This window comes from Osmerus mordax, chromosome 2 (genome assembly GCF_038355195.1).
Source record: "Osmerus mordax isolate fOsmMor3 chromosome 2, fOsmMor3.pri, whole genome shotgun sequence".
NCBI lineage: Eukaryota > Metazoa > Chordata > Actinopteri > Osmeriformes > Osmeridae > Osmerus > Osmerus mordax.
In genome coordinates, this window is record NC_090051.1 from 4,261,579 (window position 1) to 4,278,056 (window position 16,478).

General features: G+C 53.1%; 3 protein-coding genes across 3 annotated transcripts in view; 2 read left to right on the top strand and 1 right to left on the bottom strand.

Moving 5' to 3' along the window:
- The window catches only part of cerkl (ceramide kinase-like), a 6,342-nt gene extending 5,709 nt beyond the window's left edge, over positions 1-633 (bottom strand). The window contains exon 1 of the mRNA XM_067254039.1: positions 603-633. Within this exon, the coding sequence (XP_067110140.1) occupies positions 603-633 (31 nt within the window). The remainder of the gene's footprint in view (positions 1-602) is intronic.
- A 1,400-nt stretch (positions 634-2,033) lies between these two features.
- On the top strand, positions 2,034-8,977 carry itprid2 (ITPR interacting domain containing 2). Its single transcript, XM_067254051.1, is given in 13 exon segments — positions 2,034-2,045; positions 2,163-2,492; positions 2,494-2,772; positions 2,774-2,933; positions 3,681-3,737; positions 4,383-4,471; positions 4,740-6,374; positions 6,828-7,051; positions 7,553-7,697; positions 7,810-7,875; positions 8,026-8,391; positions 8,552-8,680; positions 8,929-8,977. Coding segments are annotated over 12 exon segments (3,471 nt in total). The 3' UTR covers positions 8,660-8,680; positions 8,929-8,977.
- Positions 8,978-11,988: 3,011 nt separating this feature from the next.
- Positions 11,989-16,409, top strand: ppp1r1c (protein phosphatase 1, regulatory (inhibitor) subunit 1C). Its single transcript, XM_067256579.1, has 6 exons — positions 11,989-12,124; positions 12,754-12,808; positions 13,618-13,649; positions 13,777-13,837; positions 14,341-14,487; positions 14,850-16,409. Exons 1-6 carry the CDS (start codon positions 12,047-12,049, stop codon positions 14,963-14,965), a joined length of 489 nt encoding a protein of 162 aa, XP_067112680.1. The 5' UTR covers positions 11,989-12,046; the 3' UTR covers positions 14,966-16,409.
- The last annotated feature ends 69 nt before the right edge of the window (positions 16,410-16,478 follow it).

Below are 16,478 nucleotides of genomic sequence, written 5' to 3' on the forward strand. Positions count from 1 at the left end.
TTGCAGCATGCTCGCAAGGAGACGAGTCCGATCGCCGTACAAAGTTGTCTGCTAGCTTGTCTCCATGCTAACCATTCAAACAACACCGCTCTCAACAGTCATTGGTTCAACCATTCAAACAACACCGCTCTCAACAGTCATTGGTTCAACCATTCAAACAACACCGCTCTTGGGTTCATACACAGACATGCATCTGTCACATGGCTCTTCTGTCCTTGGCTGTCTCCCTTGCATAGATCTTGCGTTGCGCGCGTGTGTGTGTGTGTGAGTGCGTGCGTGTGCGTCCCTGAGTGGACGTTTACAACATCAACCCTTGCCCCCACCAGGTGACAAGATAAGGGTCTTGTATGTTTACCTAGTTCATTTGTGGGCTTCTCTCCCTGTAGACGAGGAATGCCGCTTCTTTTACACAGGATAATACAGAATGATAACAGAATAAAGGTTTACAACCTTAATTCTTCCGCCAGTGGTGACTGGAGGACAGGACATAAGAACAGATTCAGTGTCGGGGGCTGAGGTGAAGGGAGGGGGGTGGGGGTGGGGTGGGGAAAGCACTGTTGTTTTTGCCGTCGTCGGGTAATCTCCAGTGTGCTGCCAGTCACCCCGGTTCCGTTCCCACAGCTCCTGCTGCATTGTGGGTGATTTGTGGGTCTGTGGCAGGTTAGCTGTTCCTGCCAATGGGGTGGGAGTGGGGGGGGGGGGTTAGGAGAGGACGACGCATGGGGGGGGGCAGTTACAGGTGATAGGTGAGGGGGGGGAATCGAAGAGAAGGGGTGAGGAAAAGGGTGAGACAAAGGAGAGGAGATGGGAGAGAGTGCGAGGGCAGAGTACGGGGAGTTTGGGCGGTGGTGCGAGGTGAGGGGGGGAGGAGGGAGGGAGGAGGGGGGGGAGCATGAGGGGGAGTGGTAGTACAAGGGGGGTCTTTGTTTCAGTCGGGCAAAAAGGGGGTACTTGGCTCTCCAGTCACATTGCCATGGCCTGTGTGTTGTGTGTGTGGTGTGTGTGTGTGGGGCATGGGCATGGGCAACGGGCGCATTTAGCCTGTCCAACTTGCCTTTGCGGTGTCCCACATTTGCATAATACACTAGCCAATGGGGCAGAAACAAAACAGCCGTACAAACAACACCCACACACACGCACACTCACACTCACACACACATACGATCACAGTGTAGAGGAAGCGACAGAACTCGGAAAGTGTTCGACAGAGAGACGACGCATGCTTTCAAAAAACAACATCGAGCAACTTTGAGAAGAAGAACAGGCTACATTTGTTCGTAGTTCACAGGTTCATAGTTTCTTTTGGCAGTCTAACTGGCCTAGTCCGCCTTCCTCCGAGCCAGTTCTGTTTCTCAAAGTTCTGTCGCACGTCTATAGACGTTTTTTGAAGTGAATGTGTTTGAGTTTAGCACCTCATTACGCTTCTGCCTCTGAAGGCTAACTCTAATCAGCTCCTCTGTGATCGTGTAGCTATTGTATATGAACCAGATCTTTGTGACCTGGTTTCGATTGGTCTGGCCTGCTCTGGGGTGGTCTGGGTTTGTTGGGTCTCGAACACTCGGTTGTTGTCGGAGCCTCCGTGCTGCTCCGTGGGTGTTCTAGAACTCTCCGGAACCCATCCAGAGATTCTAGAATGCTCCTGCGCTCCCGGCCTGTGATGTTGATATAGCTTATGTAAGTGTTGCTTAAGTCGGGGAGGGGGGGGGGGGGGGGGGGGGGGGGTGGTGGGACAACTCATTGCCTTACTTCCTGTTTTTGTTCGGCTCTTCTCTGCTGTGCGCTTCTGTGTTAATTAGTCAGCATTATACAGGAAGACTGGGCTGGACACACACACTTACACACACACACACACAGATGGAGACCCCAAGCATGTGTAAGTGTGTGTAACGTTCCTTTCCCAGTTAGTCATGTGGACAGGAACGATAGCTGAGGATCACGCATATACACTGACGCTGTGGTTCCCTGAAACGGCATCTCCCATCGGCTGTATCACTTATCATCCTGAAACATGGTTTCCGTCTGGTTCCGGGATAATGCGAGGCCGTGTCAGGAGACAGAGGCTGTGCTAACATACCAAACAGCTCCCAGGAGACATAACAATCACTGTATCGAGGTGTGCCGTTTGTCCTGTTTTTTATTTTGACCTCTCCTCCTCTCCTCAGGTCGGTTCCGGCAGATTTGAGGTTCTGACCACCGTGGCCAATGAGTTCTTCACGCTGTACTCCCAGGTGTCGGGCCAGCCCGTCCAGAAGATCGGCAGCCGCGACGGCGAGAACCCCCGCGCCCCTGAAGAATGAGCAACCTCGGCCCTCAACGTGGCCAAGCTGCTGAAGAAAAGCCTCAGTAAGCCCAACGTGCTGTCTTCCTCCCAGACCGCGGACGGCACCCCCAGCAACCCCAGCCCCCCTGCCCTGCAGCCCCCCTCCCCAGGCCCCCCAGAACCCCTCCCCTGCCCTGATCCCGGCCCCGGCCCGGCTGACGGCTGCAGTACGGGAGGCCGACCAGCGGGGGGAGCACAAGCAGAAGACCTTCCGGAAAAAGGACCCTCCTTCCCTGGCTACCGTTACGGAGGAAAGCAACGGCAGCAGCTTGGAACCCCCGCTGAGCCTGGAGGGAGCTGGGCGACACGCACACGCTCTCACGCACTCCTGCCCCGACCCGGGGAGAAGCCGGGGGAGGTGGGAGAGAGGGTGGAGGAGGTGGAGGAGATTTGGAGGGAGAGGACCAGCCTGTTCTTTGGGCACCGGAGGAGGCAGATCTGAGGCAGTCTAGTGAGGCAGACCAGGAGAGGCAACAGGACAAGGTGAAAACTTTAACCACGGACAAACTGCTCCACCCAGGCCTGCTGCAAGGAGAGCACCACCCTGTCTGCTGCCCAACCCGCACATCGCTCACTCTCCGCACTCAAACTAAGGACTCCTTTGAGATGGAGGGAGGTAAGAATGTTGAGTAATGGGTGTTTATCTGTGTGTGCGTGTGTGTGTGTTTGGAGAGGGGGTTGAGGTCTGTTTTATATAGAGGAAGAGGGGTTACAAGAGGTCAAGTCTCGACAGGGCTCAGCCGAGCAGAAGTACTGCTCTCTGTTTTAGATCGGCCATCTTTGAGTTCTTGGTTCTCACGCTGGCGCGGTTCCCATGTCACTGAAGCTTGAACGAGGAGGCTGCAGAGGCCGGGCGGTGTGGAGGCTAGGAGGCCAGGGAGGCTAAGAGGCTGAGGTCAAAGCCTTGAAGTTAAAATAAGAGATCTGAGGATAGGATGGGGCAGTGGGGAGTTGTGTGTGTGTGTGTGTGTGTGTGGGGGGGGGGGGGGGAGAGGGTAGATGGATAGGAAGGAAAGATAAGAGGATGGGAAGAGCTGTATTAACTGGGTCACTATATGCTAGGCTGAATCCTGATTCATACTGTTCTCACTGAGCATATCTCTCTTTTCCCCTCCTCTCGTCTCCCCCCCTCTTCTCTTCTCCCCTCCTCTCTTCTCCCCCCCTCTTCTCTTCTCCTCACCTTCTTCCTCCTCTCCTCCTTTCCTCTCCTCCTTTCTCTCCTCCTGTCCTCACCTCTTCTCTCCCACCTCACACCCCCTCTCCCCTCTCCCATCTCCCCTACTCTCTCCCCCCCACCTCTCCCCCTCTCCCCTCCTCTCCCTCCCCTCCTCTCTCCTCTCCTCACCTCTCTCCTCTCCTCAGGTTCAGAGTAATGAGGACGAGGCTCTTCCTGGAACACGCAGCACCTCCAGGGCAGGTAGCGTTGAGTCGACATGAGACACACAACATGCAATATGTGTAACTCCCTTTGCAGAAAACCATCTGCAAAATAATAAATATAACATATATGCATACACATGAAATACCAACATTACTGATATCAATCAATACCTAACTTGACATATTTGTTTTGAGAGTACTAATCAAACTAGTGTTTTATAATGTGGGTCACAATACCAACACAAGATTCATATTATTCCTGTAATTCAGTCAGAGAAACGCATGGCCTGACATTAACTTGATATCTAGCAACAAAAGCATGACTGTGGCCAGTTGCACGACCATGACATGACATTACACCAGACCAGAATTGACCCAGAGCTTATACAAGCTATATTAGCTCAAGCCTTGTAGAACTTTCAGTGACGCCTGGCTAAACTGGGCATGTCTGCGAGTCCATTAGTCTAATAATCTTCCCCAGAGACGTGTTCCTGTGGGAGTTATTGAACTCGGTGTAAGAACAGCTAGTACTTGTCCCAGCCTGCCCTCTACAGGCAGGGGGAGGGTACTGATCAACAAGTTGTTTTCACTGCTGTTTCTAGAGATGCGCTTTCTCAATAAGATGTTTCGTGCTCTTACTATCCGTCTCAGTCTCCCTCCGCTTCTCCTTCCTCTCCTGCAGACCAGTTCCTGAGAACAGCCAGCCAGCACTCCGACAGTAGTGGATTTGCCGAGGACCCCTCCACGGACAACTCTGCGTGCTACCTGAAGGTGTGTGTGCATGCGTGTGTGTGTGCGTGTGTGTGTGTGACTTTTTGGTGTGTCAAAAACTGTGCAAATGAAACCACTAAATAACCCTAATAACAAGTTTATTTGTTGGTCCATTCAAGAGGAACAATTTGCTTCCAGGTGCTCAATACTGGAGTGTGTAATTGGTTGATGCTGTGCCTGATGCTGTGCATCAAAGAGTGTGTTTGGTTAATGGTTATATATTCAAAGGTAACGCTGATTTCCTGAGCGTCTGATTGGTTGTTTCCAGGTGCAGGAGAGCACCGACAGCTGTGACAGCGAGACCACGGTGACGTCACACGCTGGGGAAGTGACCACGCCCCTGGCCCAGGACCACCCTGCCTTCGCTAGGCTGCAGGGCAGCGAAGGGGAGGAGTCTGAGGCTGGACAGCATGTCGACCAGGAAGAGATTCCCCAGTACACCGTCCACCAGATCCCCAAACGTCCTGCCAGAGGAACCGACCAGGAGCAGCAGTCCAGCCCTGAAGAGGAACCAGCTCCAGCCCCTGACCTCCTCCATCCGCAGCCCCCGCCCGCACCTGACCTCCAGGCCCAAGCCCAGACCCAAGCCCAACCAGCACCTGGACCTCCCTCTGCTCCACATCCGGTTCCTGAGGAGGCAGGGCAGGAGGAGGTGGAGGAGGAGGAGGTAAAAGACAGCAGCAGGCTCGGCTCCGAGGCCAGCGTCCACATGGCGCTGATCCGGGCCCAGCAGCGGGCCTGCTCCGTGTGGGAGGAGGCCGAGGCACAGGGGAGACGGGTTGAGCTGCAGCCCAGGGACCTGCTGCGTGGCCGGGGTCGCGGCCGAGGCCGGGGCCTCCTCAGAGCTCCCATGCAGAGGTCCAGCTCCCTCCCCACCTCCCTGCTCAGCCCCTCCAAGGTGGTGTCCTCAGTCAAGATCCAGTTCGGGAGGGGTGCTCTCACATGCTGCACCCCCCCTGCCTACTCCTACCACTATAACCACCAGGAGGATGAGGAGGAGGAGGAGAGGAAGGACGATGACCAGTCTAGTTGTCGCTCCACCCTGATTATAAACCCCGCCCCTGCAGACGTTGACCAATCCCCCGCGGTTCCCTACCCCCGGCCTATCCCCAGCCACTTGACCCGCTCGACCCAATCCCTGCACAGCTCCAGCCCACCTCCCGATTGGTTCGTCAAACCCCTTGGAGACCACGCCCACTCCTGGAGCACATGGAGTGTCCCCAACCTGTCTCAGCCCTCCCCTCGACCCCACCCCACCCACGCTCACCTCGACCCCCACCTCTCCAACCCCCACCTCTCCAACCCCCACCGCCCGTACAGCCACCCAGCCCATCTCCCCCACCCGAGCCCCAGCCTAGCTCAGTACACCCACCCGCACAGCCTCTACCCCTCTCCCAGCCTCCCGTATGGCAGTGCCCCCAACCTGCTCCAGCAACAGGCGTCCAGCCCCTACCCTCCAGCTCCCAGCCCCTACCCTCCAGCTCCCAGCCCCTACCCTCCAGCTCCCAGCCCCTACCCTCCAGCTCCCAGCCACCACCACCCGCCTCCCAGCCACCTCCATGGCTTCCCTTACAGCCCCCAACCCTCCCCAGGCTTTTACTACCCCCCCTACCACACCCCTCCTCCTGGCTCCCCCTATGGCTCGCCCTACTACGGCTACCCCACTAACCCCTACGGCCACAGCCTCGACATGTCCTACTCCCTGCCCGTCCCCCACTCTGCTGGCCCCTACTCCAGCCTCTACAGAGGCCAGCAGTTTGCCCCTTCGCCCTTCTCCTACCCCTCTTCCTTGTTTGCGGGCCCCTCCCCCCAGCAGGCTCCTCCCACTGGCCCCTCCTCCACCGAGATGCAGCTGAGGAGAGTGCTCCATGACATCAGAGGCACAGTCCACAGCCTGGCGCAGGTCAGTCGACTGCACGACTGAGCGTGTTTGTGTGTCTGTAGGTGTGAGTGTCGGTGTACGTGTGTGTGTGTGTCTTTGGCCCTATGTTTGTGTCTGTGTGTGTGTGGCTGTGCCCCTGTCTGTGTGTCTCTAGGTGTGTGTACGTTTTTGCCTCTGTGTTTGGGTCTGTGTGTGTGTCTGTAGGCAGGGTCGGACTGGCCATTGGGAGAGTCGGGGGATTTCTCGAACGGCCTGTCAAACTGCCGTGGCAGAATGCAACAAAAAAATATAATAATAATAATACACGGTCGTGGGCCGGTGTGCGTCTTAAAGTCCCGGGCCGTTTTTCAGTCCCAGTCCAGACCTGCCTGTAGGTGTGTGTGGGTGTGAATCTGAAGGAGCGTATGTCCGCATGGCTCTGGGTGTGCGTGTGAGGACAGGATATCTAAGCCTGTGTGTCTCTGATGGTGGCAGACTTCGGCAGAGCTCCGCTCAGACACGTCCTCCGAGGTGTTCCCAGCTCACGCCCCCAGCCTGGCCAGGGGAAGCTCGGGCCTCGACCTGCACCAGGCCTCCCTGCTGGAGCTCCAGGGCAAGAGGAAGACCCTGAATGTGTTCAGGACCCAGATGATGGACCTGGAGCTGGGCCTCATCAGACAGCAGGCCCTGGTCTACCCCCACCTGGACCAGCACGAGAGGTAGGACACGCGGTCAAACTCTATTGGTGGGAAGTTGAGGGTATATTTCCATTTAGGTATCATCTCAACCCTCACTTTGACCCCTAAAAACACCAACTGTCGCGTAGTACTATGAATACATGATTCATGAATTCATGATTTGTATGAGCGTGTACAAATACATGCTCATACATACTGTACACACACACACACATCGTCATCACACAAACACATACACATACTAGTGTAAATGTGTAACATTTCCACCTGTGTGAAGAATAAAGTTGTTCCTTTCTTTCCTCGACTGGACTTTACAACCAGTCCTTGATTTATCTGCTGCACGACATGGATATTTTGCACGTCTGCTAAACGAACACACGTAAACCTCCTGTGTCTATGTGTGTGTCTGTGTGTGTGTCTGTGTGTTTGTGTCTATGTGTGTGTCTGTGTGTGTGTGTGTGTGTCTGTGTGTGTGTGTCTGTGTGTGTGTGTCTGTGTGTGTGTGTCTGTGTGACGCTGCAGGCAGGAGGCGGAGCAGCTGGAGCGTCTGCGCTCTGCAGTCAGACGGGAGCTGCAGGAACTGGAGCTGCAGCTGGAGGAACGCCTCCTCGCTCTGAACGAGCAGAGGCGCTCCAGCCAGCTCTCCAGCCTCTACCGCCACCCGCTGGTCAGTGGCCGCCACTGCGTGCAAAATGTCATTCACACGCACGAGCATACACACTGAGCCACAAGTACATACCGGGAATAGGAAGTCACTGTTTCTCTTGAAATCCCTGTAGAGCATCCAGAGAGGCCACAGTGTGGACACCCTGTCAAACCACTCAGCTCTGAGGGCCATGGAACCAGTGAGTACAAACAAACACATACACGCACACATTAAACAAACACACAGAGTAACCAAATACACACAGTAAACAGACGCACACAAACGGTAAACACAGCGCATCTCGTATGTCGTGTGACCGGTCGAGGGTCCGCTTGTTTCGCCTCCCCAGATGTCTGACCTGCTGCGGGAGCAGCTGTACCTGCAGACCGAGCTGGGCTACGAGGGCGGGGCCAGCAGGGGGGCCACGCCCAGCTCGGGCCGCTCCTCCAGGTCGGCCAGCCCCCTCCGAGGCTCCGCCCTCACTCCCGAGCCCGGCCAACCGCAGAAGACGGGGGTGTACAGAGCTTCTGTGACCATCACGCCCGCCACGCCCCAGCGCCCCAGCGCCCACGCCCCTCAGGCGGCCCGAGACACACACACACACCCAACGGAGGAGGAGCTGGGCCCGGGGGAAGGAGGGGAGAGACCGAGTGGAGAGAAGAAGAGTGAAGAGGGAAGGCAAGAAACCCCTCAACTACAGCAGCTAATTAAGGAGGTACGATACGGAGGAGTAAGAGAATGCATGAACAGTCGAGCTGGGTGGTTATGGCCGTAGACGGCAGACATGTTTGTAGTTTTACAGGGTTGTGTTGTAGTGTGTTGTGTGTGTGTGTGTTTCTAGGGCTGTATTCTAACATGGTGTGTGTGTTTTCCAGATCAGACACAGCCTTGCTGATGAGATACGCCAAGAGATACTCCACGAGCTCCTCTCTGCTGTGTCGCCACGACGATCTCCAGTGGCAACCAGAGAGTACCCCTTGTAACTGTGGCGACAGCCGTGAAAGGTGATTTTTGGTCTATTTCGGGTAATGTGGTGTTTGCTGAAGATATTTGTTTGGCAGATGCTTTAATCCAAAGAGATGTACATTGGAGAAACCTGGAACCTTTAGTTCTACAGGCAAATGCTCTGCCATTGGGCTATACACATCCCTATGACGATGAGATGGTGTAAAGATGTGTGTGTTGGTGCGGTGGTGTGTGTAGATTAAGGCTGTGGTGGTAACATTTGATTTCTTGTCTCATTCCCTTTTAGGTGAAGAAGCACAGTTGCCCCCCCATACTGAACACTGTAGGAGCCCCCCCCCATACTGAACACTGTAGGAGCCCCCCCATACTGAACACTGTAGGAGCCCCCCCCCCATACTGAACACTGTAGGAGCGCCCCCATACTGAACACTGTAGGAGCGCCCCCATACTGAACACTGTAGGAGCCCCCCCCCCCATACTGAACACTGTAGGAGCCCCCCCCCCATACTGAACACTGTAGGAGCCCCCCCATACTGAACACTGTAGGAGCCCCCCCATATTGAACACTGTAGGAGCCCCCCCCATACTGAACACTGTAGGAGCCCCCCCATACTGAACACTGTAGGAGCCCCCCCATATTGAACACTGTAGGAGCCCCCCCCATACTGAACACTGTAGGAGCCCCCCCATATTGAACACTGTAGGAGCCCCCCCCATACTGAGCACTGTAGGAGCCCCCCCATACTGAACACTGTAGGAGCCCCCCCATATTGAACACTGTAGGAGCCCCCCCCATATTGAACACTGTAGGAGCCCCCCCCCATACTGAGCACTGTAGGAGCCCCCCCATACTGAACACTGTAGGAGCCCCCCCCATACTGAGCACTGTAGGAGCCCCCCCATACTGAACACTGTAGGAGCCCCCCCATACTGAACACTGTAGGAGCCCCCCCCCATACTGAACACTGTAGGAGCCCCCCCATACTGAACACTGTAGGAGCCCCCCCATACTGAACACTGTAGAAGCCCCCCCCATACTGAACACTGTAAGAGCCCCCCCCATACTGAACGCTGTTGGAGCCCCCCCCATACTGAACACTGTAGGAGCCCCCCCATACTGAGCACTGTAGGAGCCCCCCCATACTGAGCACTGTAGGAGCCCCCCCATATTGAACACTGTAGGAGCCCCCCCATACTGAACACTGTAGGAGCCCCCCCCCATACTGAACACTGTAGGAGCCCCCCATACTGAACACTGTAGGAGCCCCCCATACTGAACACTGTAAGAGCCCCCCCATACTGAACACTGTAAGAGCCCCCCCCATACTGAACACTGTAAGAGCCCCCCCATACTGAACACTGTAGGAGCCCCCCCCCCATACTGAACACTGTAGGAGCCCCCCCCCCATACTGAACACTGTAAGAGCCCCCCCCATACTGAACACTGTAGGAGCCCCCCCCCCATACTGAACGCTGTAGGAGCCCCCCCCATACTGAACACTGTAAGAGCCCCCCCATACTGAACACTGTAGGAGTCTGAACACTGGTCATGCAGACCCTGTTGAATAATACTTGATGTCAGGATGTCCGATACGAGGGCCACTGTCTACGTCGTCTAGAACCGTGATCACGAACACGCCTTAAACATGCCGACGCCTTCACTCCGACTGTGGATATCAACACCATGACACGACCTGAACATGCACCAGCCAGGCCTTCTCACTAAGCAGCTGGCGATTGGCTCCTCTCCACTTCCTGTCTCAGTCTTTTAGAGTGTATGTGAGGAGAAAGAGCTGCAAGTGGCTCTGAATTAAGAGAGAAAGAAAGTGTCTGTGTGTGTGTGAGTATGTGCATTCCTCTGTGATTGCGCAAGTGTAGGAGGTGTCTAGGGCTTGTTACAGTAGGTGATGTTGGTCTAACTGTATGTCTACACAGGTAATTGGGAGGGTACCGTATGTAGCCATGGTGATGGTGATGCATGGGTGGGAGGAGTCTGTTGTAACCACGCCCCCTTAGGGGAAGCATCTGTGCAATACATTTGATTGTGGACTTGACTTCGGTGAATGCTTACACTGTGATGATCAAACCACTCTCTACATGTACTTTATGCATTCTAGGCCTTATCTGTCTGTCTTTAAGAACCCTACTTCTGTGAACAAAACGACTAAAAAACATAACATTACACACTTCAAAATCCAGTCCTAACTGTTAAAACCACTAAATATGTTGTTTAAACGTGTATTTTATCCTAGGATAATGTATTGATGAGAGAGAGAGATGTGGGAGAGACTTACTGTAGGATGACCTGTACCCGGGATCGGTCTCTCTCCGGGATGCTGTGCGTGTGCGACACCAGTGGGAGATTCAGTCGCAGAGCGTGTCAAGTGTTAGAACATGTCGTCCTGCTGTATGTGTGATTCTGAATGAACCTGAGGAGTGGTTTTCATCCTAGAGAGCTTCGACTTGTTGTTGTTTACCTGTGTCCACTGTTGCTGGGATGCTTAAGGGATTATTTCAAGACGATAATAAAGATATAATTTATTTTCAATACATCCAGGTTTCCTGTGTGGCTTTTCTCTTTGGCGACGGCCTTCTGTAGCTTTGTGTAATCAGGAATCAATGTGAAACACACACAACACAACGTCAAATTATTCAAATAAATGCGAAACGGCATTGTTCTGTAGGAGGTTGGTGCAGAGTGTTTACGGGGCGAAGGGATTGGACAGGAGCGCTACAGTGAAGCGGATGAATGGAGGCTGAAGCGAGGAAAGTAGGGCTTTTATGCCCAGCCGAGGTTACAGTTGTGTGTGTGTGTGTGTGTGGTGCGCGCGTGTGTGTTAAGAGGCCACCAGCCTCCTGAACTCAGGTTATTAATAATGAAAGCTCCACCAGCAGCAGATACCATCTCCCTCCGGAGGCTCCTGTTACACTGGGGAGAGAGAGAGGAGAGAGAGAGGGATGAGAGAGGGAGGAGAGAGAGAGGGATGAGAGAGAGAGGAGAGAGAGAGGGAGGGGCCTGGGATGGACAGCATGCTGCTGGGCTGGGGGGGGGGGGGGGGATAATGGCCAGCAGGGGGGAGGAGTTACAAAGTGCAGTTTTATCTCTCCTATTCCCTCTTTGTCCGACTGTCATTCTCTCCACCTCTTTCTCCCTCCCTCCACCTATACCCTCCCTCTCTCCCTCCGTCTCTCTCCGGCGGGGGCAGGCTGGGGTGCAGTGGCAGAGTTGTCCCAGAGCAGAGAGATGAGACACGAGACGGTCTGCTGTCCTGGCTGAATCCCACCGCTCTCCTGTGTGCTCCTCTCCTCTTTTTCCTCCCGTCTCGCTCGCGCTCTCTCTCTTCTCCTCCCGTCTCGCTCGCGCTCTCTCTCCCCCTCTCTCTTCTCCTCCCGTCTCTTCGGTCATGGAGTCCAACGGCAAGAAGATCCAGTTTGCAGTTCCAGCGTTGCAGAGTCCTCTGGACCCGAAAGCAGCTGAGCATGTGAGTACACACACACACGCACACCGACACACCCACCCACACACCCACCGACACACTCACAGGGATTATGGTACCCGAAATGATGACCCTGTTCTATAGCCTGATTCTCGGTCTCCTGTTAAAGTGGACCCTTCTGAGCTGTGTCCTTCGATGTCATCGTGCTCACCGTTCCTAGTCCACCATATGGCCCTTTGATGGGATTCTCTGAGTCTGTTCCAGTTACCATAGTAGAACGCAACAGTACGTAGCTAACGTTTGCTAGCAGGAGACTGGCATCTAGCAAGGTCACCGTGATGTTTGTCCCAACAAGGAGCTACAGTATATACAGCATGTTCCAGTCCAAGCTTAAACTAACGTAGACAGACAACACTGAAGACCGACAGACACACACACACACACACACAACCCCCAGGTTATTGATTGTATTGACAGCAGAATTGACCACTAGGAAGAATATGCTGAGGTGTTAGGTCTCAACGTGATACAGTGTGGTGAGGGTTCTTCTTCCCCCCTCTTACCTCTAGTCCCCCCCCCCCCCACACACTACAGACGTAAACAGCTGTTTACCACATGTAAACCCCCCCCATGTCTCTGCCCCCCCCCCCCCCCCCCCCCCCATCATTCTCTAGATCCGTAGGAGGAGACCTACCCCCGCCACCCTGGTGGTCTACAGAGACACGTCAGGTAAAATACTGCTTTTGTAAACTGTGTGTGTGTGAGAATGTGTGTTTGTGTGACGGTGTGTGCGCACTCTTCATAACTGCAAAAGCTGGCGTCCCACGGAATTCGGTTTGGTTCCAGTCACACACACACAGACACACACACAGACACACTCACAGACACACATCAACAGATAAACGTGTGATAGTCATCAGTATTCTGTTTAACAGTGATTGGATACAGTTTATCTGCTAGTGAGGGTTAGGCAATGTTCTCTTATGAAAAGTCTTGTTTCATGCAATACTAAATTAGGTAGGTATCCACATGTCAAAGAGTAGTTTGTGTGTGTGTGCTTTGCATTTGTGTGTGTGTGTGTGTGTGACCTGTAGGTGGCGTATTTGTTTCTGTAAATGTGTGGTATGAGTGTCTTGTGGCCTTTAGGACGTGTGTGTATTCGGTATGTGTGTGTGCACCATCCAGCAGAGTGTGTGTGTGTGTGTGGGCCTGTTGTGTGTGTGGGACTCCGATGCCCTACATGCATTCCTAGCGGCACAAGCAGCCCTGTGTTCCTGGTCAGGGCTCAGGCAGTGTGAAGCCCTCAGTGGGAGTCTGGGCCTGGAGATCCTCAGAGAAACAACAGAACAGCTCACTGTAGAGAACGCAGCAACAACCTCCCTCCCAGGCTCAGCTCTGGGAGTGTGTGTGTCTGCTTGTGTGTGTGTGTCTGTGTGTGTGTGTGTGTGTGTGTGTTTGTAAGAGAGAGGACATGCTTGACTGTGTTGTCACCAGTTGAACTTGTCCTCCTGCCATCACCCCCCCCCCCCCCCCCCCAGCTGACCTCCAGCCCAGCAGCCAATCAGGACAGGTAGAGCTCCTTCACTAACACCTCACTTCCTGTTCTCCTTCTTCATGATTACTCGATTTGGTGGATCTTGTCATGTCTCATACCTTTACTGTTTTCCCTCCCTGCTCGATCTGACTACGTTACCCAGCATGCACAGGCCCGCCCCGCCCAGAGGAAACGAAGCGTGTATACTCCGCCCACCTTGATAGGTACTGAAACACACACAAACACACACATACACTGGCACAGATGCACACTCACACGCATTCACACAAGCACACACAAACGCACGCATATCATAATAATGACATGGCTAGGCCACAGTCCAGTTCTCGTTCCTGACACAGCTTGTTATTATAGCACTATCTGTGGAAGTGGTCACAGTCGCCAGATACCCCAGGCTGATTGGACGGGAATGTTGACTGTCTTCCAGTAGGGGAGCCTGTCCAGTCTACATAGCCAGGGGTTTGGTTGGCCCTATTACTAATGAGCCAATAAAAGCTAAACAAGCTCTTTGTTTGCTGAAAGAAAGCTTCCAAACCCATTTTTTTTGGGGGGGGGGAAACATTTCACCAATTATACTGAAACAAACAAACAGCAAGAGAGCATTTGAACGGCTAGCACTACACAACGTCCAATTGAAATAACACTCATCGCTCATGACAACATTAAAATGGTTGTGCTTATGTCGATCTGTGTGTGTGTGTTCTAGAGAGAGAGCTCCCAGAACACAGCAGAACCCAGGAAGTGAGAGACCTTGGCCTGACCCGGCCCGTGTCAACAGCCACGGAATCCTCTTCAGGTTCCACACCCAGACGCAAAGACACACCCTACCAGCACCTGCCTCCCTTCACTCCAGGTGTGTGTGTGTGTCCGTTGGAGTGAGAGGAGCAGGCTGTGTGACAGGCTGCGATTGTTACATTTACATTTAGTCATTTAGCAGACGCTCTTATCCAGAGCGACTTACAGTAAGTACAGGGACATTCTCCCCGAGGCAAGTAGGGTGAAGTGCCTTGCCCAAGGACACAACGTCATTTTGGTTGGCATAGCCGGGAATCGAACTAGCAACCTTCTGATTACTAGCCCGATTCCCTAACCACTCAGCCATCTGACTCCCCAGAGTCAGATGGCTGTTCCGTATTGATCGGTGTGCTGTGACTGTAGACACAGAGTCTGGCACCTTTGGCGACGCCACGCCTGACCCACTCTGCTGTCCACTAGGGGGCAGGCTGCTGGAGAACCACACCCCTTTCTCCGAGGAGGAGGAGCAGGATGGAGAAGAGGAAGAAGGAGGGGAGGAGGAGGAGGAGGAGAAGAAGAAGGGGGTTCCTCACTAACCAGCCCGTGCTGGGGATTAACAAGAGGAGCACGCACACTCACACACTCACACTCACACACTCACACACTCACACACTCGTCCGGCTCTCCTGTGTGCAAACACGCGCCTTTCGTCCACTGAGACTGAAGGTTCTTTGGAGGTGTTGCTATCGACGTGAGGGGGAAACCAGGTCATGTGACCCTCCCCCCACACGGTAGACTGAGTGAGGATGCACCGAGGTCATGTGACGCCGCCCTTCGATCACGTGACGTTCCCAGTTGGCCAGGACTCTTCCGACTTCCTGCTTGGACGTAGATTTCATTACAGCATCAGAAGATGGAGCATCTGTATTAACCGCTCCATGACTCGGGTATTTCTATGTCCTTTATACACAGTCAGCTGGAAGAGTATCGATTACATCCTGTTGTCACAGCAACGCTGACCAAAGCAGGAAGGCTGTGGTTGTGTCTGAATTCTTGTCTGCAATCGGCATGTTTTAAAGTGCAGCTCAGAGAGTTTGATTGCAGATTTCAAGAGATTGCGGGTTCGAATCCCTATATGTCGCTTTGGAGAACAGCGTCTGCTAAATGAATATGTCATCACGCTGTTCAGAAGGTGTTGTGGGTGTTGATGTGGTGTGGTTTGCAATAATAAACATCCTGTTTTCGACGGTCCAAAGGAAGTAATCAACTAACAGTACCAAACACCTTTATTGGGTTTAAACAACCTAGCCATTTCACCTTTTTAGACTGCCAAACAGACCCTTCAGCATATACCGTATTTTTCGGAAATAAAGCCGCGGGTTATACCCCGATTTTACATTTTTCTTATGGTGGTGGGACTTATATTTCGATGAGGCTTATAGCACATATTTATAACAAAACAACAGTAGAAACACTTTTTTCGTGAATGCTATTTTAAATATTAGTTAATTCCCGGGCAATGGAAAACATACATTACGCACTTACTTACTTTCGTTTTCAAAGTGTGTTACACAACGGCATGCTGTAAGATCGCCTATACTCGTGCATTGTTTGGTATCATTGTTCCCGTATCAAGTGCGGCATATATTCCAGTGTGGTTTATACTCAGATTTACAAACACAAAGCTGGTGGGGTGCGGCATATAGAAAATGCGTCTTATTTTCCGAAAAATACAGTCGTTTTGACGTACTATACTCTCCCTTTTATTTGCATACTTAGTATGGAGAATTCAGACACAGCCAATGTCAAGATTCTACGTGTGTTTGTCTTTTAACATGACACATCCACATCCTCTATTTTTGACTGTGTTCAGTAACATACCGTCGTGTGACAACTCTACATATTTACACCCTCTGTTTACCTCTTTGGTTGAGAAGACCGACTGACTGGTGATATTTTTGTATCGTTTTATACCGTGTGTATAATCTTACAGGAAGTCTAGCTGGTGGTAATAAAGTTCTCTGTTGTGGCAACGGTGAGTGGAACCTCCTCCTGCCTCCTCCTCTGGTTCTTAGACTCCAGAAGCAGAACCAGAACCAGAACCAGAAG

Bases quoted from the DNA above. Each gene is read 5' to 3' on its own strand.
- ppp1r1c (XM_067256579.1), top strand. From the start codon at position 12,047: ATGGAGTCCAACGGCAAGAAGATCCAGTTTGCAGTTCCAGCGTTGCAG. The intron at 13,650-13,776 runs GTAGAGCTCCTT...TACGTTACCCAG, and splicing joins CCAGCAGCCAATCAGGACAG to CATGCACAGGCCCGCCCCGC. The intron at 13,838-14,340 runs GTACTGAAACAC...TGTGTGTTCTAG, and splicing joins TACTCCGCCCACCTTGATAG to AGAGAGAGCTCCCAGAACAC.